General features: G+C 41.5%; 1 protein-coding gene and 1 pseudogene across 4 annotated transcripts; one reads left to right on the top strand and one right to left on the bottom strand.

Annotated features, from left to right (window-relative positions):
• Positions 1 to 12,187: 12,187 nt before the first annotated feature.
• LOC104591061 (putative pectate lyase 16) lies at positions 12,188 to 14,030 on the top strand (annotated as a pseudogene). The gene is made up of 4 exons (XR_016068609.1): positions 12,188 to 12,903; positions 13,026 to 13,381; positions 13,504 to 13,639; positions 13,814 to 14,030. The product of XR_016068609.1 is annotated as a putative pectate lyase 16 (transcript).
• Positions 14,031 to 14,122: 92 nt separating this feature from the next.
• On the bottom strand, positions 14,123 to 26,266 carry LOC104591008 (ankyrin repeat protein). Of its 3 annotated transcripts, XM_088886524.1 has the most exons (7): positions 25,919 to 26,266; positions 25,456 to 25,526; positions 22,736 to 23,445; positions 15,527 to 15,614; positions 15,328 to 15,435; positions 14,655 to 14,736; positions 14,123 to 14,568 (listed from the first exon to the last, which is right to left on the bottom strand). In XM_088886524.1, the coding sequence occupies exons 4-7, from the start codon at positions 15,573 to 15,575 to the stop codon at positions 14,274 to 14,276; spliced, it is 534 nt and encodes a 177-aa protein (XP_088742650.1). In that variant the 5' UTR covers positions 15,576 to 15,614; positions 22,736 to 23,445; positions 25,456 to 25,526; positions 25,919 to 26,266; the 3' UTR covers positions 14,123 to 14,273. The 3 variants fall into 3 exon arrangements, with proteins under 3 accessions (XP_088742650.1, XP_088742648.1, XP_088742649.1); XM_088886522.1 differs by lacking the exon at positions 22,736 to 23,445 and having other exon boundaries at positions 15,527 to 15,575; positions 25,919 to 26,265; XM_088886523.1 differs by lacking the exon at positions 22,736 to 23,445 and having other exon boundaries at positions 25,919 to 26,265.
• Positions 26,267 to 26,351: the final 85 nt, after the last annotated feature.

The following is a 26,351-nucleotide window of genomic DNA, read 5'->3' on the forward strand; positions in this document are numbered from 1 at the left end:
AGTTCGGTCGCACACCCTCAAGCAAATGGCCAAGCAGAAGTCACAAGCAGAGCTATACTCCGTGTACTGAAGGCACGGTTAGACCGAGCTAAAGGATTATAGGCGGACGAGCTGCCCAGTGTTTTATGGGCATACCGAACTACAGAGAAGACCGCCACAGGAGAGACTCCCTTCAATCTCACCTACGGCACCGAGGCAGTCATCCCAGCTGAAATCGAAGTTCCCTCGCTACGACTGGAAGCATATGACGATAAGGCAAATGAGGACGATCTACGTACCAACCTCGACTTACTCGACGAAGTAAGGGACCTCGCATATATCAGGACCGCAGCCTACCAGCAAAGAGTAGCTCGGTACTATAATGCCAGGGTCAAGAAGCGGAACCTCTGCATCGACGACCTTGTCCTTCGTAAAGTTATGGTACCTGAGCCCGGAGTTGGCAAGATCGGACCAAATTGGAAAGGATCCTACCAAGTGAAACGGGTACTCGGGGAAGGAACATACGAGCTCGAAACCCTCGAAGGGAAACAAGTACCTCGGGCATGGAATATTGTCAACTTAAGGCAATATTACTTGTAACTACTGAGTAGACCGAGTCACTCTCGGAGCCTAAGGGCCAGAATGTTGAGCTAACACGACATTGGCACAATAAGACCTACTTGCCTCCATGGCACGGGCAAACTCCAAGGGCAGACTATAAGTCACTCCCTTAGCCTAAGGGCTAAAAAATCGAGCTAACTAAGATCTCAGGATCAAGAAAGACTTAGCCACTTCGATGGTGAGGGCAGAGCATGAAATATCAAAGGCGTAAGCAACCCGGGTTTAAACCCCACGAAGCATAGCTCGTCTCAGTATGTTGGTTGGATTAAGGAATCACCAACAAGCGTATAGTTCGGGCTTACATGGTAACCACTCCACGGTATACCAGTATACCATAGAGATACCTTAAACGGTAAGGGACAGCTCGGGATAACGACTACCGAAAAGTCCTACTTCGAGTTTGCAATGCTAATAGCTCAGGTGATGAGATCGCTTTGGCAAAAAATAAAGGGAGCGTGCCATACTTTGAACAAAAAAAGAAATTTCATTACCATTCAAAAAAAAAAAGGATAATTGAGCTAAACAGCTCGAGAAAGTTTAACAGAAGGTAAAAGGGCACAACCGCTCAACAAGATCTTTTCAAGACCGGGTTTATAGCACCCAGAAGCCACCAGAAATCAGAGTAGAAAACCAACGCCGCCAGCCTTAGGGGTTCACCTCCTCCACCTCGTCCTCATCCTCTGGGGAGTCAGGCTCTTCCTCTTCCACTTGGTCCGCTGTCTCAGAAGACAGGCCCTTCATGGTGATGCCGTCAAGATTGAGCCCGGAAAATTTCTTTCAGACCAACCAGCAGCAGAGCTTGAATCCAGAGCGGTACGAGCTTGAGCCATACTCCACTTGGAGGTCATGATACTCCTGGGAGTCCTTGAATTCCCAGACCGCCCTCTCCCGCTTGGCCTCCACCATGTTGTCGAAATTTCGAGTTCGGTCCAGAAGAGCGAACTCCAAGTCCCAGACCTATTGACGAAGGAGCTCCCTCTCCGCGGCCACCCTTGATGACTCCTCCCTATAGCACGCACTCTCCTCGGAAAGCCTGGCGATTTGTGCCTCCTGGTCCCGGACGAGCTGCTCCTGGGACTCGCTCCCCTTACGAGTGTGATGGAGCTCGCCCCAGGTCCGGTCGAGCTCGCCTTGGAGCTTTTGAACAATTTCCCTCTGGTTGCGAGCGCCACCAAAGTGGATGTTCATCTAGAGGGTCATGGCGTGGATGGCGGAGTTCACCTGCCAACAGGAAACTAAGGTCAGAAGGCAGCAAAAGGAAGCAAAAACAAGAAGAGGGGAAGGACCACTTACCACCATACGGTGAGCAGAGGCGAGCCCGACGAAGTCCCCGGGTCCATCTCCCCCCACTTAGCGATCTCCTCATGGTAGATCGCCCTTCGGCTCTTCCGCCTGGCCACTATATAGTCATTAATACCCTCCCAGTTCCCCACAGGGAGCCGTGGGTAGGGGAACGACTAAGAAGGACCAGGAGGAATCACCCCTTGTTGCGGGAGCTCGCCCTCCTCGAGGCCAACTCCGCTTGCACCTCCTTCAGATGGAGGCAGCGGAACTTCAGGCGGCGGGGAAGTGAAGTCTGGCTCCGTAGACCCGAACTCATTACCCCCAGAGGTGGGAGTCCGGTCAAGACACGATCTCTTCACTTTGCACTTCTGGTTGCTTGAGAGGAGGCGGTGCGCGTCAACACCAAACATGATGGCTACCAAAAAGTTCACAAGATATTAGTTCGGTAAGAAACAAAATGTATGTATACACAATATTGTTACAAGGCACTACGTGACCTAAAAAGGCAACCTACCCGGGCTCAAACCGGCCTACGCGAACTTCTCCTCGGTCAAGTAGTCCGAACAGAGGAAGCCTACCGATGCCCAGGACAACATCGTTTTCTGAGTTTCAGGGTCCAGCTCGGCCCCAGGGTCCTGGATGGCGCCCCTCCAAGAAGTTGGGAATGGCGACCCCTCGGGGTTACGGACCACAAAATAATCTCGCTTCCACATGGGAATCTTATTCGGTAGCTCGTATAAGAGCTTGTAGCCGTGGCGGGGAGAGAGGTAGTAAAAATGCCTTTCCGGAGGAACTCCAAGAGTAGCATTTTTAATACAAAGAATAGAAGCAAAAATGTCAAGGTTCAAGGGGAGGCAATACTCATAACACAAAGAATTGGTCCCAACCATGTTCCGGATAACGTTGGGATGAAGGTGATCGATGGTAACATTAAAGTGGTTTAGCACCTCCACTATAAGGGGGTGCAGGGGAAGACACAGGCCAGCCTCGAGCTGTTCCTGGTAAATAAATATGTCATTAGGACCATGCTCCCAAGGAAAGTCACCAGTGGGGAGACTGTAGACGAGGTCACCAGGAAGGTGAAAATAGCGGATTAGAGACCTGAGTCTCTCTGCCGTCATAGAAGAAGGACCGAAGGTGTCAGGCTCCCTCCCCCGAGAAGTAGAGGCCACATCACCGGAGGTCTCCCGAACCTCCGGGACCTGCTCCCAAGCTCCCCCCGAGCTAGAGGGAGCGTCATCGTCTTGGCTACCGTCCCGGTAATAAGTATGGTACGGATACCCAGACATGATTGACAGTGATTGAGACTCACCGAAAAAGACGAAACGAAGTGGATGGAAGAGCTTGGGTAAACTAGATGGATGCACGACCTCAGAATCTGAAGACAGCAAGATGGCATGAAAGGAAATGAGGCCCAGGGGGCACTCCTATTTATAGCCACTACGCCCCCAAATCAACGGCCCAGATTAAGGCAGATCTGACAGTTCGTAGTCAAGCTGACTGCACACCTTATGAAACCGAAATGTGACTGGCTGCACGACTCCCATGATTGAGGTAATGGCGGTTGCACGACATCCAAAGTTAAGAGCCGCTTCAGCACATTTTTGGTATTCAAAAAGTCAGAAATCCGTTGATTCCCGTGCGCGCATTTAATATGAGCAGTCAATCAAGTTTGAATTTCGGTCAAATCAACCCGTCACACTAAGGCAGCTCTCTTAGCCCATGGAGTGGGGGGTAATTGATGGAGGATGATTTGACCCGACCTACTGAGACGATGACACATGGATCTGACTCAGCACGAGCAACAGCTCAGCGTCATGGCCTGACCCCAACTAAGTAACGAGCCTGTAGAGCAGCTTGCTACGTCATAGCTCGCTATAGGGGGAGCTCGCTACAATGCGAGCTCCAGGTCCTCCGAGCTACCGAGAAGAAGGGAATACTCCAAGACTATTTCAACTCACAAGCTAGGGAAACCAGCTCGCTCCAGCAAGAACTGCCCCAAAGACCAACCTTGATGAGGGTCACCTCGAAATACTCCTAAGAGCTTGCCACAAAGTAGTTCACTGTGCAACAGGGTAGCTCGCTACAAAGTAACTCGCGACTAAGCAACGCGACGCTCTCAGGAAGCTTCTATCTGACAAGACCATACTCGTCAGACTACACTACGTCTCTCAACTGACGGCACAGTCCCTGCCCATTTGACAGTCCACACCCACGTCTTTCGACAGATGGTGGCGTGCCTATCCCTTTAAAACGTGTCACTCATCCAAGCGGATAGTACATTGTAATGATCACCTATGCAGCCCTGGCAGATAACGATTGTAGCAGGAGCCCAGTGGCGGTTACGCCCGATTTGACAAGAACACCCCTATAAAAGCTCTTTTATCGAAGAGGAGAACTCTCTCTCGGATTAGATCGGAACTTGGACTCTTACTTGCTTACAAGCTAATCTTGAAACATAGTGATCTAGCGCGACCTACACTCTTAGCCTTTTACACTCTTTTCTTCCTCTCCAACGTTCTAACTTATGCTTCAGAGTATTCCCGCCGAGCAAATCCCCTGGGGATCCTTCATCTTCCTCTTCTCAAGTGCCATTCGTTGCCAACAAGGAGCCAATTAGTAGCCAGCTAGGAGTGCCCGGATCGTGCCGCATCATTAGTAGAGGGAACATCCAGATTCCGAAGGTAGCATCAACGAAGAATGTTGCAGACTCATTGACTAAGCCATTGATACATAAAGTGTTTGAGAAATACGTAGTTGTTCAAGTTAAGTTTCAGTCAGTATTTTCGCAATACCTTAAACATTTCGGTCAAGTTGGCAATATGCGAGCTAGAAGTCCTACTCTTAGCTACCATGTCATCAAGATAAACTTTAATATTCTTCCAATTAAATTCTTAAAAATAAAGTTTAGAAGAGATTGGTAGGTTGCCCTGACATTCTTTAAGGCCAAAGGTCATGACTTTATAGCAATACAACCTGGTCTTAGTGACAAAAGTGGTATTTTCCTGATCCAAGGAATCCATCTAGATTTGGTTGTAGCCTGAATAGGAATCTATGAAGTTCAGTAGCTTAAATACCAAAGTGGCGTTTACTAGCCAATCTATTCTTGGGAGTGGGAAGGTATCCTTTGGGTAGGTTCTATTCAAGTCAGTGTAATCCACGCATGAAATCGGCATTTAGGATGTAACATGCACATCTAATATGAAATCATTTACCATTTAAACATGGTTTTAATTGAGATTTTAAAATATTTATTGTTGAATCATTATTACTAGCATTATCAAAACTAATAGAAAAAATTTATTTTAAATTCCATAATTATGTAAAGTATTTAATATACTTATAGCAATTGTTGGGCTAGTATGCAGTCATTCAAGCCTAGCAAAACTTAAAATTTTCTTTTGTAAAAGCCAATTTTCATCAATAAAATGACCAGTAACACAAATATAGTTTATATTATATTTAAAAGTCCAAATGTCAAGAGTAATTATAACTTTAGAAGAAATATTTGACACAGTAGAAATTAATTTTTGTTTATATGAATAAAAAATTTTCAAAGTATCTGATCTAATAGTATTTCTAGAAACTTTTTTAAAAAATTGGAATTATAAAATGTTGTAAAAATCTTTCAAGCTTAGTATCTTCAGTTAATAAAAATAGTTGTTCAGTATGCACAATATATTTTGCTAATTCCTACCTCATTTTTTATTGAGAATATTTAAAAGTACCAAAAACCCATGTCTAGTTTGTGTTTGTGATGTTTGTTTCCCTTCTTCTTCTTCATTTTTCTAATGACTTAGAATATGTTTGCCTAAGTGACCAGTACCACCCTTGCTACTATAACTAAAATCACTCATACATTTAGTGCAAACAACTCTTTTTCCCTTGCCCTTAACCTCTTCTATGGTTAATACTTCCTAGACTAGGCTAGTCAACTTACTTCCCTTCTTTTTCTTTCCTCTAGTAGTACTATGGGTTAGAACCCCGACAATATCAGTAGCATCCATATCGGTGCTGACACTATCATATTGCAACTAAACATCATCAACATTGAACATGTAAGGAAATTGGTTTTGGGAGGAGCCAACCTTTTTTAATTCTAAAAAATAAAAACTAATTTAATTGCAACTTACCCAAACTGCTAGTTTGGAATCTCACCTTGACTTCAATGGTTGAAGCCTCCAAGCCTCCCAAATTGTTAACTTGAGAAACTTAAGTAAGCCTTCTTCTTGTTGAAAATTAAATAAATTTGAGAATTGGAGAGTAGAGAAAGTATGAGACTATGTATAAGAGAGTATATGCGAGTATGAGAACTGGTGTGATGAAAATGGTGGAGGATAGAGGTATTTATAAGAATTGAAAATAATTCAATTGTTCAAAATACCTTGAAAAACTAGTCATATTTTAGTTGTTATGAGGAGTATTTTGGTCATTATAAAGCCAATTATCACTTTTACTCAAATTCCTCCACATTAGTTGTTATATAGTTGTTGGAGGCATTATTGTCAATTTTGTCTCTCCCAAAGCCAAAATACATAAATACCCCCCTAATTTGCTATTTATAGTTGTTGGGGGTATTTATGTAAACCCCCCAAAAAGCAAAACCTAGCCATTGGGGGAGGTCCAAACGAATAGTTTCCTACAGGTCAAGCGAAGCTATGGGAACACAGGCCAGGCCGTGTCGCATGCTGGGCCATTCTAGCATGCAGGCCATGGCCGACACAACCCACTCGGTTGTGCCATGCCATGTTGGCCCATGGGCCTAGAAACCCAAGCTTGGCACGACCCGTCCCATTGTGTCGTGCCTGACATGGTCTACGTGTCGTCATTTTGGGCCAGACCAAAATCGTGTTGGGTCATGCCAACCCACAAGCGGCATGGCCTGGTTTACAACTCTACCACTGGCGCATCATCATGAGGCAAGCAAACATCCTTTAGGTTGTCTTCCCAGAATGGGATCATTTCATTAATCTTTGAATGCTTTGAAGGTGGGTTGTCTTCTCAAGACTGTAGCTCCCAAACTAATGCTTTTCGGGTGGCCTGGCTACACTCAACCACTATTGATCTACCAGTTATCACTGCAATCACATCGGAAAGTGATTCTTCCTCAACCTCCTTTTCCTAGTCCTTCGGCTACTTGACAGGTCAGGCATCCTTCTTCACGAATTGCTTGAGGTAACCGCACTGAATCAGCTTCTCAATCACATTCTTTAGGTCTCGGCAATATTATGTGTCATGCTTGTTGGTCCGGTGAAACTTATAGTACCGATCTTGGTTTCTCTTTGCTAGCTTACCTCTCATGTTTGGGGCCACTTTAGGTAGTCCACCTACTTTATCTACATTAAGATTTCTCCCCTCTTGATATTAGGTGTGGTATCTTCTGGGTGAGAATTCCTATTCAGTGATCGAGATCATCTAGACGAACTTCCTTCGCCATAACTTCTCTTACTGCCGCTTTCACCTAGGTCACCATCCCAATCCTTTCTCTTCTTCCTCTTTCCTTAATCTCCTTGTGTGTGGATGGCCCCTTTGGCGTTCATGTACTTCTTGTCACAAGCGAGGAAGTTTGTCATGTTTAGTGGAAACTTCTTGGCTAAGGAGAACTGTAGATGACCGTCTTTAACCCCATGGGTGACGGTTGCTATAGCTACTGCTAGGTCGAGGTCATGGACCTAGAGGGCCTCCAACTTGAACCTTTGGATGTACTCCCAAAGGGTCTCTTCAAGTCATTGTTGGATGTTCATTAAACTTGTAATGTTTTTTGGATATCGGTAGCTTATTGCGAAGTTCTCACGAACTGCTCGAAGAATTGCTCCCAGCTTTTAATGGAGCTCGGTGCAAGTTCCAAGTACCACATCTGAGTCATTTGCTAGAGTATGGTCAGGAAGGCTAGGCACAGGCTTCCCTCTAAGGCCCTGTGCAGCAACATGTTAGACAGCGTATGCCCTTAGCTCCAATCAGAATGATGTACATTATGACATTTAATGTAAATGAATAAAGTACATATTTGATTTATGTTATCAAGGTGTGTTTTTGTGTAATACCTTTAAATTGGACACATATGAGACTCGTGTTAGTTTAGAATCTTCACAGCCGTTGGATAGATCTGGAGAGATTTATCCTACCAAGGCTGACACTGATGTGCCGCCAAGTTGGTTAGGGTGGCTTGTCTCACCTGCCAGGGTGAGACCTAAGGTACATGTAGTGTGGGTTTTCTTGAAACCCTGAACCGGACCAAAATTTCAGTATTGCCCTGGACCTTGGAGATAGATGGGCAAAACTGGAATGTTACACCTGACCCCTAGACTCGATTATGATACTACACTAGGTATCGGATTGGGCTGTCTTTGATATGCCAATCAGTGAGATCCTTAGAGAGGTCAAAACCTAGGTATGTTGGGACAGTCCGAGAATTCATCTGAGTGGGTGATCATAGTGACAGGATCAACCCCTTTGTCGGACGAAGTGAATGATCGGTTGTGCACTCTCTCTGATGGAAACCAAAACTGTCGGCGATCAATTTCAACCGTTGAAATTTGTTTTGCAAAATATAAATATATATATATTATGGTTTCAAAATGTTTGCAAAAGGTTTTAATTCTCGGGATCCATGTGAGTAGAGAGTGCAGCACTGTACCTTGCAGTCAAGGGAGAGGTCCTCTCTTGTCCGGCAGTGTTTGATCATTATGGGCCGAGAGGTTAAGTGTAAGACCATTGAGGGAAATACTTGATGGGCTAATCTTGTATCTGCCCACAGTCCTTGGGTTTTTATAAGGTGTCTTGACCCAAGGACCATTTAGTGTAAATGTTGGGTCCTTTAAGAGCCCATGGTGATGGGCTCAAGGGTTCATTGTTTCCTACAGTGAATTCAGCTAGGCCTTGTAACAGAGGCTGGGCAGAACCCATGTGGCTGATGTGTAGATCAATGTTTGGGTCCCATGCCATACTAGGATAGCCAACTGGGCAGTAGTTAGGAGGTTAAGTTAGCACATAGACTTAATGGGCCTAAAGCCCAATTCGAACTGACTTAATAAGGCTTATTAATTAGGGGCAGTTCTGGGATTTAGATCAGCAGATAGGAAAAGGGATTATCCCTATCCACTCAGAGAGTCCAGATCCAAATAAAGATTTGGATCAAGAAACTCCTAATTTGATTAGGAAGGCTGATCTTTATCAACAGATAAGATAAGGGATTATCCTTATCTCTTAAAGAGAGTCCAGATCCAAATACAAGATTTGGATTAGGAAACTCCTAATAGGATTAGGAGATGCTCTCTTTAAAGGCTATAAATAGAGGAGCAAGGCGAACCTCCAAAACACAATACTCAGTTCACGATTACAAAGAGAGAAGAATCTATTGTTTGACTTCTCCTGTCTCCTACTCTTTCTTGCTCTTGCCGCCCCTGTCAATTCGATCTCCACCTATGGTAGTGATCAAAAAAGGTTCTTGATATTACCTTTTGGTAGAAAAGGTAATCTGTAGTCGTGCTCACAAGCCCTCCATCACATTCTTGCTGAAGAATTCGGTTCTTGTTGAAGAGCCATCCTGTTGATTCTGCTCCACCTCACACTGTGTCATCTTTGGTGGGAGCAGTCTTTGGTTTTCTCCTTGGGCGTGAACACCTTCATTGGGAGTTATTGTTACTCCGTATCAGGTATATCCCTCTCCTACCTTTTGGTTTCAGATCTGGTCTGGTTTGGTTTCAAGATTGATCCTTGAAAATGCAATTTTCTAAAATAGGGAATGTGATTCCCACATGGGAGAGAGAGAAATTTTTGAAATTTTGCCCAACCTTCCTGCAGGGTTCGGCCATCCATATGATGGATCTCTCATCCCTTCACAGCATATGTTCTTGGAAGCTTTCGACATGGTCCAATGGGTTGGTGGTCCCGTCATAGGTCTCAAGTTCAGTGCTTTGAATTCTTTGGGGCATAGTTCTGAGAGTATCTTAGGTGCTAAAGGCGAAGCCCTAGTGAGCTTTGGGATACTCTAGGTATCGGACTGGCTTGGTTCACAATCTCTAGACAAACCTACGTAGTGGTCATCTCGGGGGCCAAGTCAGTTCTTAACCAATTCATGTCGATGACATCTTTTGTACCTATCCCGCCTCAAGGTTCTTGTAGAGTGTGAGTTATCCAATTTGTAGGAATTGTTTGCCCTACTCCCTTCCTCAAGTACATAAGTTCGGTTTCACTGCTTCGAGGTGTGGGTTCTAGCGAGGGTCTAATCTCCTTTCCAAGGGGCTAGAGAAAATAATAGGACTACTTGAGATGCAGGTAATCGAACATTCTGATTCTGGATAGAAGTTGACCTTCCAATGGTATGACAAGCTATTGCTGAAGTGGTAACAATTTTCTTGCTACAGCCCAGGCTCAAAGACGGAGGATGTCCATGCTCCTGACCAAATGCACCAAATCCTTGAATTGCTCTCCAATAACTCCCCTTGGTGTCATAGAGGGCTCAACATTCTAGGGTTTTCCCCTGGAGGAAGATCCACCAGTGGTTTGGGTTTCCTTGTTCTTTGGAGAAGACATTGAGTAAGAGTGAGAGGGAACAACCTTTATGTTCGGTGGTTCCCACAGTTGGTGCCAATTAATGATGGTGAAATGTGCTAGTCCCTACTGGCGATGATAGCTCGAATCTAGATAGAGTGATTAGCCGCTAGATCTGCAAGATAGATAATGTTAGAGGGCTTAGAGAGATGACCTAGGAAACAGACTCCAATGGTCAAGTGAGCACTGAGCTAACAAGGTGGTAGAGAGCAATCGAGCAAGAAATCAAAGCAAGAGAATGCTTGAGTAATAGTGAGCATACCACTTAAGAGTGAAGAGTCACCCTTATATAGTCCTCGAGGCTAGACGGTGATGTATCCAACACATTCGAGCTGTTAGTATTTGTGCATCCATAGCTTCCCGATGCGCCCACATGACATCACTGGCATGCTTATCTACTTCCTCCTGAAGCAAAGGGAAGCAAGCTTTTCACTGCCAAGTGGGCATTGTAGCCTCATACATAGGTCGAAGGCATGCTGAGGTCGATGAGGTCCCTCAGGTCGTGGGTTTCCCAGGCTAGACAAACAGGTTGGGAGTGCGGAGCAATCAAAGCGGTTGTGTGCTCCAACCCTGTAACCGATCTGCCGATGTGCTCTTAAATGAGGTCAAAGATCGTTTGGGCCACATAAGTCAATCTGCCGAGGAGAGTTCAAGTAAAGTCCATCCACGTGTAATGTTGAGGTGTCATAGAAACAAATTCAAAGCACCACGTGGCAGAATATGACTAGCTAGAGGGGTAGGCCGACCCTCCTCAGAAGGTATTTTAATAAATTTCCATATAAATTGATAGATATAAGAGTAAAATGGGTACTTTTGAAAACTAATGGACTTAGCCAATGATGATGCGTGATCTGAAAGCTCCTAGCTGGAGGGTTGCCTAGACATATTTGAGTGGTGAGTTGGAGCAAACTGCAAAACAGTGATCAGAGTGACCGGGGTGGATGACCCGAGGAGGTTGCTCCGATGCTTAAGTTAGTATCCTGTTGTGGTTGCGAGCTAGAATTTGAGTGCTAGAGAGCTTGGATGCAAGTATTCGCGCACATACCTGGACCATGGAGGGATTGATGCCTTTACACGGGTTTCCCGAAACAATTTCGAAATTTGTGGACTAAATGGACGAGATCCGTTTCCTCTTTAATCAGAGAGTAACGTATCAATCAATGAACCTTATTGTCGTCATCCAATCTGAGTACGGAGAAGATAAGGCTTGCCGTTATGCGGTATGATCCCGTAATATTCAGAGTTTGTTGGGAACCTACAAGAATTGATTACATGTCACTTCGATTCCTGGGCCCCGAACTCGATTAGGCGTTGAGGTGGCTTTATGCCGGGGTGACTTTATGTCGAGGTGACTTTATGCCGAGGTGGCCAAACGTCCAAACTTCGCATACTGCTAACTAGACTCCCCTTTCTGAGTTGTCATCCTACAAGTAGATCACGTCCACGTGACATTTATTTACTAGGTCGTGCCAAATTACCCCTCATCAGCCAACATTTTTCATTCCCGAAAATAATAAAAAGTAGGTAACTGCAGACTTTTTTCAATACCATAGGGGAGGTTTTTATGTAAATGAAACCTTTTTTTTTTTGAATTGGGTGTAAATATAAATGAAACTTAAGGGGATGTTTTTATGATTATCGGAAACCTAAAGGGAGGTTTTTTTGTTGAAATCAATGGTTGAAATATATATACCGGCGTTTAAGCGTTTCTGTAATTGCAATTTAACACATTTATGCCTCAATGAATGGCGTTTCTAACTAATAGATGTTTAAGCGGCAATTTAATATCTGCCGGTTAAAATACAAATATTGAGCAACAGCGTTTAAATTTCGTGTACTATCGAATTACCATCCAATTAAGATACAACTGCAACTCCACAGTCCACACGTTACTCTTTCACTTCTCTTTATGTAAATTTCAACCAACAAATTCAATTGGCCCCTTAACTAGTTAAAAGACTTACCATTTGCATCTAAATTCTCGACTACAGTAGTCGGTAGTCAGTCAAATAATCATGGTTGCCTCCACCAAAACGACCAGCTGGTGCCGTGTCGCCCTCCCGCTGCTTCTCCTCCTCTCTCTAGCAAGTAGAAGTTTTGCCGGGAGGAGAGTTTCAACTTCAAGCATGAACGTGATCGACCGGTGCTGGCGGTGGAATCCCAATTGGCAGAGAAACCGGCAACAACTGGCGACGTGCTCAGTTGGGTTTGCAGGAAAGATGATAAATAACATGGGTAGAGGTGTGACTCACTACACAGTGCGACCCAGGCGACAACCCACTGAACCCCAAGGTCGGAACACTGAGGTATGGAGTGACGAGGATGAGAGGGAAGGTGTGGATAACCTTCCAGAGGGACATGCAGATCAAGCTCCAGAAGCCACTTCTTGTGAGCAACTTCACCACCATCGACGGTCGGGGTGCCAACGTTTACATAGCTGGAGGTGCATGCTTCTTGCTCTATGGGGTGAGTGAGAGAGAGCTCACAGATCATCTGAGAAATTTCAAATATGTTTTCACTTTTGCAGTAATGAAGAATTCGATTTGTGTTTCTTATTCTTATGCATGGTTATGGTGACAACAAAGCAGGTGACCAACGTAATCATCCACAGCCTGCGGTTTCACCATTGCCGATCTCAGGCTCCTGGACCAGTTCTGGGCCCAGGCTCGAAGATCATAGAGCTGGGACAGCTTGAGGGTGATGCAATCCGACTGGTTGGCTCCTCCAAGATTTGGATCGATCACAACACGCTCTATGAGTGTGAGGACGGCCTCCTGGATGTCACACGCGGATCTACTGACATCACTGTTTCCAACAATTGGTTCCGGAACCATGACAAGGTGATGCTTCTGGGCCATGACGATGGTTTTGTTCGGGACAAGAACATGAGGGTGACCGTAATCTTCAATCATTTTGGCCCCAACTGCAATCAACGAATGCCAAGGTGATGATGATTAACTTGTATTCTATAAACTCAAAAATGCTTTTGGACCATCTTTTACTTCTGGGGGAGAGATCAACGCATTCAAACTGTTGAAGCTGAAATTCAAATTTACGTATGTGCAGGATCCGCCATGGATATGCACATGTAGCGAACAATCTATACCAAGGATGGACACAGTACGCCATCGGTGGAAGCATGAACCCGAGCATCAGAAGTGAATCTAATCTGTTTATAGCACCCAAGTTCGGAAACAAGGCGGTAAATTCAGATTTCCTCCCTCGACTCCAATCCATACTGATATTTCAATTGTTATGATCAGTATATCTTCATTTGTTTTATTATGAAAATTGTTTAAAAATTTTGACGCTGATATCAGGTTTCAGAAATCTTTAAACCAGTTGGGTTTTCCTGGTCTCACTGAATTATTTTCAGGTAACATGGAAGGACAACAAAGATGGAGGAAGGTCATGGAATTGGCAGTCTGTTAAGGATGTCTTTGTCAATGGAGCTTATTTCAGTCAAACAGGGAATAGAGGGGCAGCACCGCGCTATAGCCATCAACAAAGGTTCCCCGTTGCAGATGCCAGATCTGTAAGTGCATTAACAGGATCATCAGGTGCCCTACGATGCTCTAGAAGATGTTGATTCTAGAATGCAGAGGGAAGGAGTTTGTCTACACTCTACACAGAATAATCAGACAACTGCTGTTCTGATGTTCCCTAATATCCTATGGTTATCTTGTTTCCCTTTGTCCCAATAAAATTGCACTACTATGAAACTCAGATGCGTAGTTACATTTTCTGAGAAACAAAAATTATTATAAGACTAAATGCTAAAAAAAAAAAAAGGACAAACACACTGTTGCTCTAGTTTATATCAATTCATTCCACAATCAAGCTTCTTCATCATCAGAACTTTCATAAGCAAGTCCTAGTAAGCTTTTAACAGTGTCCACTGGCTTGGTCTCAGCTTCCTCTCTTGTTGGCTTTGTCGGAAGAGGCTCTTTCTCTGGGACAGGCTTGGTTTTCTCACTTGTTGATGCAACAGAACTTGAGATTGGGGCCTGATGATTTCCTTTGGATGGGCTGGAACCTGAATTTGGGCTCTGTTGGTTTCCATTTGATGGGCTAGACACTCTTTGTCGTTTAGGTCTGATCTCAACGATGTTCTTTAGGAGATCTTGCTGTCTTTAATTCCAAAATAACTAATATTAGCCACAAAGCAGGAACATAGACATGCAAACAGTTCCGATATGAGAGAGAGAGAGAGAGACCTGATTCCACTTTTCGGCTTGGGCTCTACACGGAGTGGCAATGGAACCGACGCAGGTGAAGAATCTGCCAAACTTGCAGCTTTGTTTCTATTGGTTAGGGAACAAAAATAAACACAAATATGTGCAAATTTTACAACAGGTAGACGGAGTGCATTTACTAGGGAAATTAGGATTCAAGAATTATTGCACAAGATCTCTAAAACCATAATTGAATTGAATTAATCATCCTAATGCATAATCATATTGAACAGTGAAAACAACTATAATATATTAGAGGGAGAAAAGAAGAAAAGGTGAGCAGTTAAGACCATCCTGTTTGGTTGATATATTGCCTTAATCTCCAATTTGACACTTATTTAATAGGTTAGAATTACACTATATGTTTCCGAGCATGTTGAAACAAGGAGTGAAACCTACTCCATCCTGAAGCAACCATTCTCTCATCCATGGAAATGACCTGGGTTTCTCGATGTGTCAAGAAGGATATTTTAAGACCATCCGGTTTCGTTGAATCATTGCCTTGATCTTTATATTGAGAATTATTAAATGAGGACTGAATTACACAGTATGTATTCAGTGCATATTAAATATGAGGTCGATTTATTGCCCTGAAGCAAGTATTTGTTTTCATCCAAAGAAAAGCTTTGGTTTTTATGATATCTCAAGAAGGATATTTTAAAGGCAGCAAATGCCCGTTTCTCGGTGCGCCTTAGAAGGCGTTCAGCATCTTCTTCAGCTTCCATTTGTTCCTTGAGGTAAAGTAGGTCATCACTATCCAAAGCTGCATTCAAAAACTTAATAAAATTTCAGGTGAACATAAAGAAAGAAGCATCATTTTATATTTCTTTTTTGGTGGAAAAAGAGGTAAATACCGCCTCGCCCATGAAGGTAACCTCCACGTTCTCCTGCAACCTCCTGCATCTGCTTGCATCAACCGCCCGGGAAGAGAAGCCAAGATCCCTGCCAGGGCATGTTATCAGAACACTCTTTCAAAACTACTACAATATAAAAAGACACACAGAACTCTAAAGAAACAAGCATGCGCCAGAAAAATGCAAAGCATCACACACTTGAACAAATGGATCCTAAAGCAATCAACCAGAAAAGAAAGTCTTTGGATCCAAAATCCCATGGAGCCTTTGTGGCACACTAAATACCTATGTCAAAGAAGGTGCAAAGAAAATGTCTTGTAAAAGTGTTGGACTATTAACCTGATGTACAAAAAACAGATACAGTTCAAGCGCACACCAAAAAAGGTAAGCATCACACTCTATGACCATTTACCAAATAGATCCTAAAGCAATCATCCAGAAAAGAAATTCTTTGGATTCCATGGAGCCTGGGAATCTTCAGCCATAATTTTTACCTTTGAAGCAACTTTAAATACCTAGTTACAGAAGCAATGAAGAAAATGACCTTGTAAAAATGGACTATTGGCCTGATGTTGTACAAAAAACACCTATTGCTCAGTATCTTACCCAAGCTAATTGAATCTCAACCAAGCATAGGTGGTGAAAATCCCAAGTTGGTTACCCTACTTTGGCCTAAATAGTGCACATAAAACATGCCCAAAACACATTGATTCTACTAACCCTTAGAAGGCCAATTCAATTAATTACTCAAAAAGACCAAGATTGTATAATTTAGTTCTAATCAAAAAAGTTATTACCCAAAAATGAGATGGTGAGAAGGGTCTAATGAATGGTAATAATATTTAAAGGCTATTGAGCTTAACAGTCTTAACATTGTTTAACAATTTCTTTTGGGGAAATAAATGGTTCTTCTCTCCATTTAAAGGGCTCTTTTCTTGTTTTTCTTCTTTTAAAATCCTTTTGTACCAGTGCAATCCTTCCCATTTGCTTCCCCTTTAATGTGATTCAGAAAACCCCTGTTCCTCTTCCTCCCATTTTTTTGGTCTGTTCCTCCCAAAATAAGAACCCTATTGTTGAGAAACAAATAAGATGGATAATAACTGGGCAAGTAATAAGATGCTTAGTGTAACAAGGATCTTAATTGGGATTTGGGAAAGGTGTGGTTGCTCAATATATCAAAATCAGAACCTTACGAGGTGTTTTGATCTGTTTTCGTTTCCAAATCTATGACTACCCTATTTATAGCCAACCGCTATATGCTTTATCTTTTCCATGTGTTTTCCTGAACCAACTTGTGAACTGATTAGAGATGAATCAAATGAGGCAACAAGGATTTAGGTAAATGTGCTCTGACAGATGGTATCACATTAGAATCCCTAGCTTTGTAACAGTAACATCAGCAGATTAATTTATTCAATTGTGCTCCAAAATTTCTGTTTACTACCAGTGTTAATTGGAAAGATTATAAATTCCATAATTGCTAAGTAACCTTCTACCCTTCCTCGTTGATTTTAGCATCTAAAGATAAGGAAATGGTGAATAGGACAATCAGGTGGATTTTATTTTATTTTATTTTTTATTCTTTTTGTCACTGTATGATGATCAGGTGGTCAGGTGGAGAATCCACAATGTCCAATTACATGATGCCCTGTGAAGAAGTATATCTTCTCATCAATTGCATTTTCTCATTAGCACATGCTTCACTTAAAAAGGAAAAAAAATGTTGTCTCATCTTTGGCATCTACAATCTACAATTGTTGGATTGTGAAGCCTGCAAGTCTATTAAAACATCAAGAGATCCTTTTTCTTTTGCTGGTATGTCCCTTCTACATTACTTCATTGGGTTGTCTAGGCTTTATTTAGTGAAAGATCATGCTAAAGGGTTATCAGATTTCTATATTTAAGTAAAAACAAGTTTGATTTGTAGGCACATATCACAATGAAATGATGCAAAGAATACTCGTTACATTGATACAACTACAACAAAATGGAGTCTGAGAACTAGTGAAGCAATGCAATTCTCACTTGTTATTTCATTAAGAAAACACTTTCTCATTCTAAATGGTCAATCTCTTAATTATTTATCTTTCCTGGTTGTCTTTCCTTTTGGCTAGTTAATTTTTTGGACATATTTGTTCTGTAACACCTATGGATCTGGTATTAGATGTAAATACCTTGGTTACTTTTAAGCTCAACAAGGTGATTGGTTATTAGTTTGCTCATATCAGAATTGCATTAAAGATGATATGGAAAGCAGAAAATTTCTTTTAATCATTTGCAGAATCAGAGAAAGAAGACTGAAACAGCAATGTTATCTGACCCCACTCACCTAGAGCTAAAGTGCATTACTATCATGACATTTGAATTCCTAATACAAGCATACCTTTCCAAAATGCTTCATTTGCCATGATATTACTCTCTTATAAAACCTATATTTCTTTTTTTTTTTTTTTTGAAAAGGTAAAGTAAAAGGATTTATTGATGATGGAAAACTACAGTACAACAGCAGCCTGGTGAGAAAACACCAGGAGAATTACTACATTACAAATCCCAAATGGAGTGCAAATCCAGGAGCTGAAAGACATTCTGATCTTTAAAAACTGAAATTACAGATAGCCAAGAAGCAAGCATATTAACTGCCATCTTGAGCATATCTTCAGGAGCTCTAGATCTGTTGCAGAAGACATGCCTGTTCCTTTCAGACCAGACCGTGACCATGCAGGAATTGTTTTCCAGACAAACTTCCCTTTCTTGCTAAGACCAGGAAGCTTCCAACTACGCAACATTGCCTTTATAGATCGAGGCATAACCCAGCTGATGCCTGCTGATTTGAAGAAATGCTCCCATAACTTAGCAGAAAGAGGAAAATGAATGCATAGATGGTCACTAGTTTTAGGAACCAGTCAACAGATGCCACAATTCAGGTCAGGGATCTGAACTCCACGCTTGCACAAATTAGGTCTAGACAAACATTTATCAAGGGCCAGAACCCAAACCAGAAAAATTGCCTTAGAAGGACTGGTAGAGACCCAGATCTGCTTGCTAGGGAACACCATATTAGCTCCTTGACTCAGCTTCTCAGCCATAGATTTGACTATGAACACCCATCACCACTCCGTTTCCACTTCCACTCATCATCCACTTCAACAGAAACTTGCTGATTCTGCAATAGATTTAGTAGCTCCAACAGTTGCTCCAGTTCCCAATCATAGAGATTCCTTCTAAAGAGGGAGCACCAAACCACATTCCCCTCCTCCCACTCAAGGGAGTCAAATACTGATGCATCAGGGGATAAGGCACAAAGACAGAGGTTAGGGAAGACCTCAGCCAAAGGGAAGTTTAGGCACCAGGGGTCCTTCCAGAATTTCAGCCTCTTTCCATCCCCTACCTTATATTCCAAACCTTCTGAAAAGGAGGGGAATTTTCTCATAATACCTTTCCACAAGGAACACCCCCATGTATGAAAAGGGTCCAAAGACCTCCAGTTACCCCAATTGACACCATATTTAGCAGCAATCAGAGACCTCCACCATGCATCTCTTTCAGAGCCGAATCTCCAAATCCACTTATGAGGGCAGAATTAAAGATCTTAAGTTTTCTCACTCCCAGCCCACCTTCTTTGACAAGCAAGCAGACCTGATCCCAATTAACTAAATGAATTTTCTTCTCATCTCCCCACCCCCTCCACAAGAAATTCCTTTGGAGGGATTCTAACTTTTTAGATATCTTGGATGGGATGGGAAAGAGAGAGAAAATAAGTCGGGAGATTGGAAAGGGTGCTCTTTATTAGGGTCACTCTACCTCCTACAAATCAGTGTTTTAAAAGCACAAGGCACAGGGGTCAATTTGCGCCTGAGGCGCAAGGCGCGCGCCTTTTTGAAGCAAGGCGAGGCACGCACCTTTTTGAAGTAAGGATCAAAAATACAAAAAAAAAATGCTAAAGAATAAAAAAAAATGTCAAAAATTTCAAAAAAAAATGCCAAAATATTCAAAAAAATAAAAAAAAATATTAAACATAATATTAATAAAAAAATATAAACTTAAATTTGAAAATAATATTTTAAAAAACCTATTGTCTAAAATTAAAATACATAAACATAAGATGTAAAGCATATTCAAATGAGAATTTAAAAATAAAATCAAACATATAAAACATTTTCAAGCATGTAAAACCTCTAATCTCTTTTTTCACTCAATTGCATTACTTCAAGTAGCTAATGTAATGTAAAACATATTACATTCCTAATTCTACGAGCCACCTTTGTGCCACGCCCCTCGAGGCAAGTCCAAACAAGTCCACGTTAGGTCTTAAATTCTTAGTTTTCACACAAAAAATAATGATTTTATAGTTTTAATTGCTTTTTAAGAACCCCCAATTTGGTAATGTTGTTCATTCATTCATCCTAATAAAATGTCTTATTAAAAAGCAATTAAAACTATAAAATCATTATTTTTTGTGTGAAAACTAAGAATTTAAGACCTAATGTGGACTTGTTTGGGCTTTCATCAAGGGGCGTGGCATGGGGGTCCGGGGGTTCCGCCCCCGGCCCAGCCACTATGTTCAAAAAAAGCAAAAAAGAGACATTTTCAAAAGGCACACGCCTGGGCTGAGGCGCAAGGTGCACCAGTGCGCCTTTTGAAGGGGCTACGCCTAGGACCTAGGCAAGGTAAATACCCTGAAATGTGCCTCGCCTATGCACCTAGGCACGCCTTTTAAATCACTACTACAGAGAGATATTTGGCCTTCCAAGAAGCCCATTTCTTTTCCATTCTCTCAATCACAGGATCCCAAATAGAAGAGGAGGTGCATTTGGCCCCCAGATGACATAGTTTTCAAGGCGAGGCTAGGCAACAGGGGGGCACCTTGACGCCGAGTCACCTAGGCGATGGATTTTTTTATGTAGAAAACATAGATCCTAGGGTAGTCCCCTAGGTACCATACCCATATTCCCTTAATAATTATTCATAATTTTCACAAGAAAAGTATAGAGTTCATGTTAAAGTAGAGAAAATCAACATATTCATGAGAAGAAAAAGAAGGAAGAGAAAATTCAAAATATATAAAGGCCGAACCCTTATTTTTGTTATAGGAAAAGAAGAAAAGAAAACGTGTTAATTAGAAAATGTGTAGTAGTAGTAGTAGTAGTAGTAGAAAATGCGTTGACTAGACAAAATTTTAAGTTCTTCCTTACTTATTGCCTTATTGGTTCAGGTTTTAAAGTCTTTGGGGGTTCAATACAGCATTTAGCAATGTTTATATTAATTAAACCCTAACAAATAAGAAAATAATAAAAAGAAATTAGTATATAAACATACAAAATGAATATTTTAGTTTAATAGTGCCTATTTTATAATTATAATGTCAAAAATAAAGAATAAAAAAGTATTTTATAATACATAGTACAAAACTGTTTGGCGATTAGGCTAGGTGTCGCCTTGACAACTATGCCAGAGGAAGACCCAAAAATTTCCCTGGAAGGTGATTTACCTAATAGGCCAAAATCTCAGCTAACTCCTCCAGACTCTCCACATGACCAACGGGAAAAATGACACTCTTACCAAGGTTAACCTTGAGCCCAGTCACAACCTCAAACCAGCAAAGAATCCCCAACATAGACTAAAGCTACTCAGCTGAAGAGTCAATAAAACATGAAGTGTCATCTGCAAATTGGTGAAGATGAACCTTCTCCCCTCCTGGAGAGATCTCAAAGCCATCCCACATGCCTCCTTCCACAGCCTTTTACTGAATTGAGTAAATACCTCCATAAGGCAGATGAAAAGAAAAGGGGAGAGAGGATCCCCTTGCCTAATCCCCCTAGAACTCTCAAGGAATTCCAACACTTGACTATTGAATAAGACTGAAAATTTAGGAGAAGATACACACTTGATGAGACTAAAAAGTACCATATTTCTATCCCCAAATATTCACTCTTTTTCATTAATTTAGCACTTAATTGGACTCATTACTCTTGTATTTCGATTCAGGGCAAGCAAGAAGGCAATTGGAAGAAAACAAAGCAAATCGGATGATTTTGCACAATTTCGGCACCATTCAGTAATCTGGGCATAACTCTCAATTCTGGACTCCAATTTAGATAATTCAAGAGGCATCAGAAAGATGAAAGAAAGGCCCACAACTTTTATGTTTTGGGTTTTGATAGATTCGGTCCGCATCGAAGACGAAACCGGGCCCGAAGTCAGAGCAAGTTCGCAGCAAAGTCCATTTCATAGCTGAAGCCCAATTCGCAGAAGAGCCTTGTAGCAGCCCAAGATATTAAAGCAACCCAGCTCGAATTCAAGAGCCTAGAGTCCCAATTTCAAATGCAACCTCCAGAAAGAGAGTCTTATTAGATTCAAATTTTGAATGTAATCCTATAAAGATAAGAAGATTGGATTAGATCACTAGATAAGAGATAGGATAGGATTAGTTCAAAACAGATCAGGACTTTCTAACTTGAGGTTAATTTCCTAGAAGGAGTTGGAGAGAGCCGCCCCTCCTCTTAAAGCTATATAAAGGGGGGGCGGACCAGCTTTAGGCATCAATCCATCTATCCAGCAATCCAGCAATCAAGCATCAAGCAACTCAAGCTATCAAGATCAGTTCGGCCTACTGAGAAGCAAAGCCTGGAGGGTTCGAAAATCATGAGCAGCTAAGCCTTTTCTTTTTTGATTCAAGGGTTCGGGTTAGTCAATTGGTCATTGATCATAGATAGACTTCGGCAGTCTTACAATTCAAGCATTTAACCTTAGATTTATTAGGATAGCCATAATAAACCTTGTGTTTTCCTAAATCAGCTGACCAAACCCAGCATTCGATCAACACTTATCACTAATCAACTGAGTACGATAGCGTTCCATATTAACTAGTGATAGCATTAAGCTTTGTGAAAACAGTTAAACCAAAATAGCAATAATTGAGGTAGCTGCAATTATCGAATCTTGTCCCATTGATTCCCTTTAGGTTAAAACATGTCAATACATTGGTCAAAGACTGTCACGAACAATTGACCCAGAAAGATATTAACCTAATTGCTACTTGTACCACTATTCGTGACAATTACAAATCACCGAACCATGGATAGCAGTAGGAAAATCAACATTAATTAATTTGTCAGACTAATTAACATTAACATCCATTGAGAATATGCACAAGAACCAACGAATACTTGAATTAAAAAGCAAGAACTTGAGTTAAATACAGAAACTCACGATGACACAATCAAACCTCCCCCTTGAACCAGAAAAGAAAAGGCTTAACTGCTCATGATTTTCGAACCCTCCAGGCTTTGCTTCTCAGTAGGCCGAACTGATCTTCTTGGTAGCTTGAGTTGCTTGATGCTTGATTGCTAGATTGTTGGATAGATGGATTGATGCCTAAACCTGGTCCGCCCCCCCTTTATATAGCTTTAGGAGGAGGGCGGCTCTCTCCAACTCCTAGGAGATTAACCTCAAGTTAGAAAGTCCTGATCTGTTTTGAACTAATCCTATCCTATCTCTTATCTAGTGATCTAATCCAATCTTCTTATCTTTATAAGATTACATTCAAAATTTGAATCTAATAAGACTCTTTCTGGAGGTTACATTCAAAATTGGGACTCTAGGCTCTTGAATTCGAGTTGGGCTGCTTTAATATCTTGGGCTGCTACAAGGCTCTTCTGCGAATTGGGCTTCAGCTGTGAAATAGGCTTTGCTGCGAACTTGCTCCAACTTCGGGCCCGGTTTCGTCTTCGATGCGGACCGAATCTGTCAAAACCCAAAACATAAAAGTTGTGGGCATTTCTTTCATCTTTCTGATGCCTCTTGAATTATCCAAATCGGAGTCCAAAATTGAGAGTTATGCCCAGATTACTGAATGGTGCCGAAATTGTGCAAAATCATTCGATTTGCCTTGTTTTCTTCCAATTGCCTTCTTGCTTGCCCTGAATCGAAATACAAGAGTAATGAGTCCAATTAAGTGCTAAATTAATGAAAAAGAGTGAATATTTGGGGATAAAAATAAGGTACGTTTTAGTCTCATCAACGCTATTATCTAGTTCCTCCATTTACGACCAAAATTCATTTTCCCACGGATGAAGTCTAGAAATTTCCAATTCACATGGTCATAAGCTTTCTCAATATCCAGTTTATACACCAAACTAGGCTTACCCATCCTCTTTCTAGTATCAACTAACTCATTCGCAATCAAGACATTGACCAACATCTGCCTCCCAGGAACAAAGGCACCTTGGTTCACAGAAATCACAAACGGCAAAACCTTTTTCAACTTCTCTGCCAACACTTTTGCCAGTATTTTATAGAAGCTATTGAGGAGGCTAATAGGCCTGAAATCTTTTATGCCAACAGCCCCAGCTATTTTAGGGATGAGAGTAATGAAAGTGGAGTTTAGGCTTCTTTGTAATGATGCACTATTGTGAAAGAACTGAAACACCTCCATGATATCCTGCTTTATAAAGTCCTAGCATTTTACATAAAACAGATTTGTCCACCCATATGGACCAGGAGAATTTTCATTTTCCAACTAACTGATCGCCTCCTTCACTTCCTCCTCAATAAAAGGAATCTCAAGAAGTGCTTTCTGATCTTCAATAAGTCTTCTAAAGGGGGTGTGGAGGGGGAGGAGTCTGTTAGCCCAAGGCTCTTCATAGAGCTGTTTGTAAAAAAAGAAGAGGAGAAACACATTTAATATTTTTACCAGAACCAATATTGTGGTATTCTCCACCATTTACTGTTCTCCTTTTTTTTGATAATTAATTATTGTTCTCTTTCTCATTTAATCTTTTGTCTCTTTGAATATTGACCTAGATATACATCAGCCACTTTTTCAACACCATGCCAAAAATAAAAGGAGGATAACCAAAGCACCAATAGACTTCAAACATCAAAGATCAAAATCTACCTACTGCTTTTTAGTTCATATATCCAGACTCAAAACCTGTTTCATACAAACACTTGTTCAGCCTTTCAAAAGTTTGCTTTATCTATTAGGTCTTTATTAAGGTGTATTCATTAAAGTGACCAGAAATACTGGAAACCTCCAAAAGAGATAAACAATGAGAGAGTGCATATAAAACACAATGGGTTCTGCACTCCAAACACAAAAAACAAGTATATGACTGCACAAACTACACCATCAGGCTATCTAAAGATAAAAAACCATAGTTGTCAAGGTGACGCCTAGGCGACAGGGCGCCCTTGGAGTTGGAGTCTCGCCTCGCCTAATCGCCAAGGATGATCTAGAAACTCAAGTCGTTATTTTTCTTTATTTAGTAAAGGTAAAATTCATTAAAAGAAAATTGAAATTACAAGAGAAAGGTGAAAACAATCACCCAAGAGAACAAAGAGCAAAGAAACCACCCAACGACAGTAGACACCCAATACAATCACTCCCGGTTACAAATTACAGAACCAAAATCAATAAAGAAAAGAAAACAATGCATCCGTCCCTCCCCTGTAAAAGGTCTCTTTCTTTACACAACCCATCCAACATAAAACCATTTTTAGAATACAATGACAACCTATTGAACTCAAGGTGTTATGTGCTACAAAAATGCTTGTTATATGCTTATTTTGCTCAAATAATCAACTGCAACAGGGAACCAACAGGCACTTGTAATTAAACCAAAAGGCTAAACTGAAAATATTCAACTGTCTTCAACAAAAATGCCATCCTCTCTTGTTGAGAGAGACAATGCCATAAAAGAGTGACCAGAACAGCACCGCTATGCAATATGCTATTTAGTATCCATTTGTAAATCAATTACAGTAACCGCTAACCAATTAACTAATAACGAACATGTTAACTCTGCTTCAATCAAACAATAGTCCTCCTTAATTTTTTTTTATTCAAAATAGGAAAATAGAAGAGAAAAAGGAGAGAATCCAATTAATGAAACAAAAAGAGGAACAAATAGCAGGGCCGATCCGCTAACCTTTGCCACCATTCGTTGGAAGGTAATGTCTTCATCGTCAATTCTATCTTTTCCCTTACCCCATTTTCTATCTGCAATCCAAGGTATTCAACAATAAAAACATTTTACAAAAAAAAAAATTGATGAAAAAAGATCAAAGCTTTCATTTCCCAATTTCTTATCTAAAAACAGACGAGACCCGAAACCCCAAATCGAAGAACATTTTTTTCTCCAAAAAATAAAGAAAAACAAAATCAATGAACAGCTGGGAACCAAGAAAAGAGTAAAGCATAGAACAAACTGCCAAACCAGAGAAGAAAGAAAGAGATGCCAATTAGAGGAAAGGTTCGACCATATCCCACCATGTGGAATTAAACCAGCACAGAAGAATATTCACTGTGCGGAGCCAAACCCAGAAGAAAAGGCAACGAAACCCCAAGAAAAAACCGTCAAAAGTGGCATTGGGAAAAGACATGAAGCATACCTTTAGGGTCGCTAAGATTGGTGTATTCTCGAACTTCTCTTCCGGCCATTGATGAATCTTCGACAGCGTCGTAGAAAATCTATTCAGAAAGGAAGGTTAGACAAAACCCCAGATCAAACTTCACTTTTCTTCAAATCAGATAACTTCCCGTCTGATCAATTGAACTGTTTCATAGAACTGTTGGTGTGTTGCTCTTCTTCTTGTAACGGAACCAGGACAAGCAGGGATGGGCTTGAAAACCAGAACTTTTTCCTTCTCGACCTGTTGTATTTCAATCTTCGGATCTTTCTAGAGCCCCGTCGCGCAAGAAATCAGATCGGGTTTGAGCATGAACCGCGCCTTTCTGCGGCTGTTAGGATTTAGGACAGGAATGCCCCATAAGCGGTCAGAGGGAGAAGGGATTGGTAGGGCTGTCAATAGGTCGGATCTGCCC

Source organism: Nelumbo nucifera, chromosome 4, assembly GCF_055504915.1.
Source record: "Nelumbo nucifera cultivar China Antique chromosome 4, China Antique-T2T, whole genome shotgun sequence".
In the NCBI taxonomy this organism is placed as follows: Eukaryota; Viridiplantae; Streptophyta; class Magnoliopsida; order Proteales; family Nelumbonaceae; genus Nelumbo; species Nelumbo nucifera.

What these genes read in the sequence shown, in the direction of transcription:
- LOC104591008 (XM_088886522.1), bottom strand. Translation starts at nt 25,967, where the DNA reads ATGGCCGGAAGAGAAGTTCGAGAATACACCAATCTTAGCGACCCTAAA. An exon ending in CAATCTTAGCGACCCTAAAG is followed by an intron (nt 25,527 to 25,918) that starts GTATGCTTCATG and finishes CTTGGATTGCAG; the next exon opens with ATAGAAAATGGGGTAAGGGA. An exon ending in TTACCTTCATGGGCGAGGCG is followed by an intron (nt 15,436 to 15,526) that starts GTATTTACCTCT and finishes TTTTGAATGCAG; the next exon opens with CTTTGGATAGTGATGACCTA.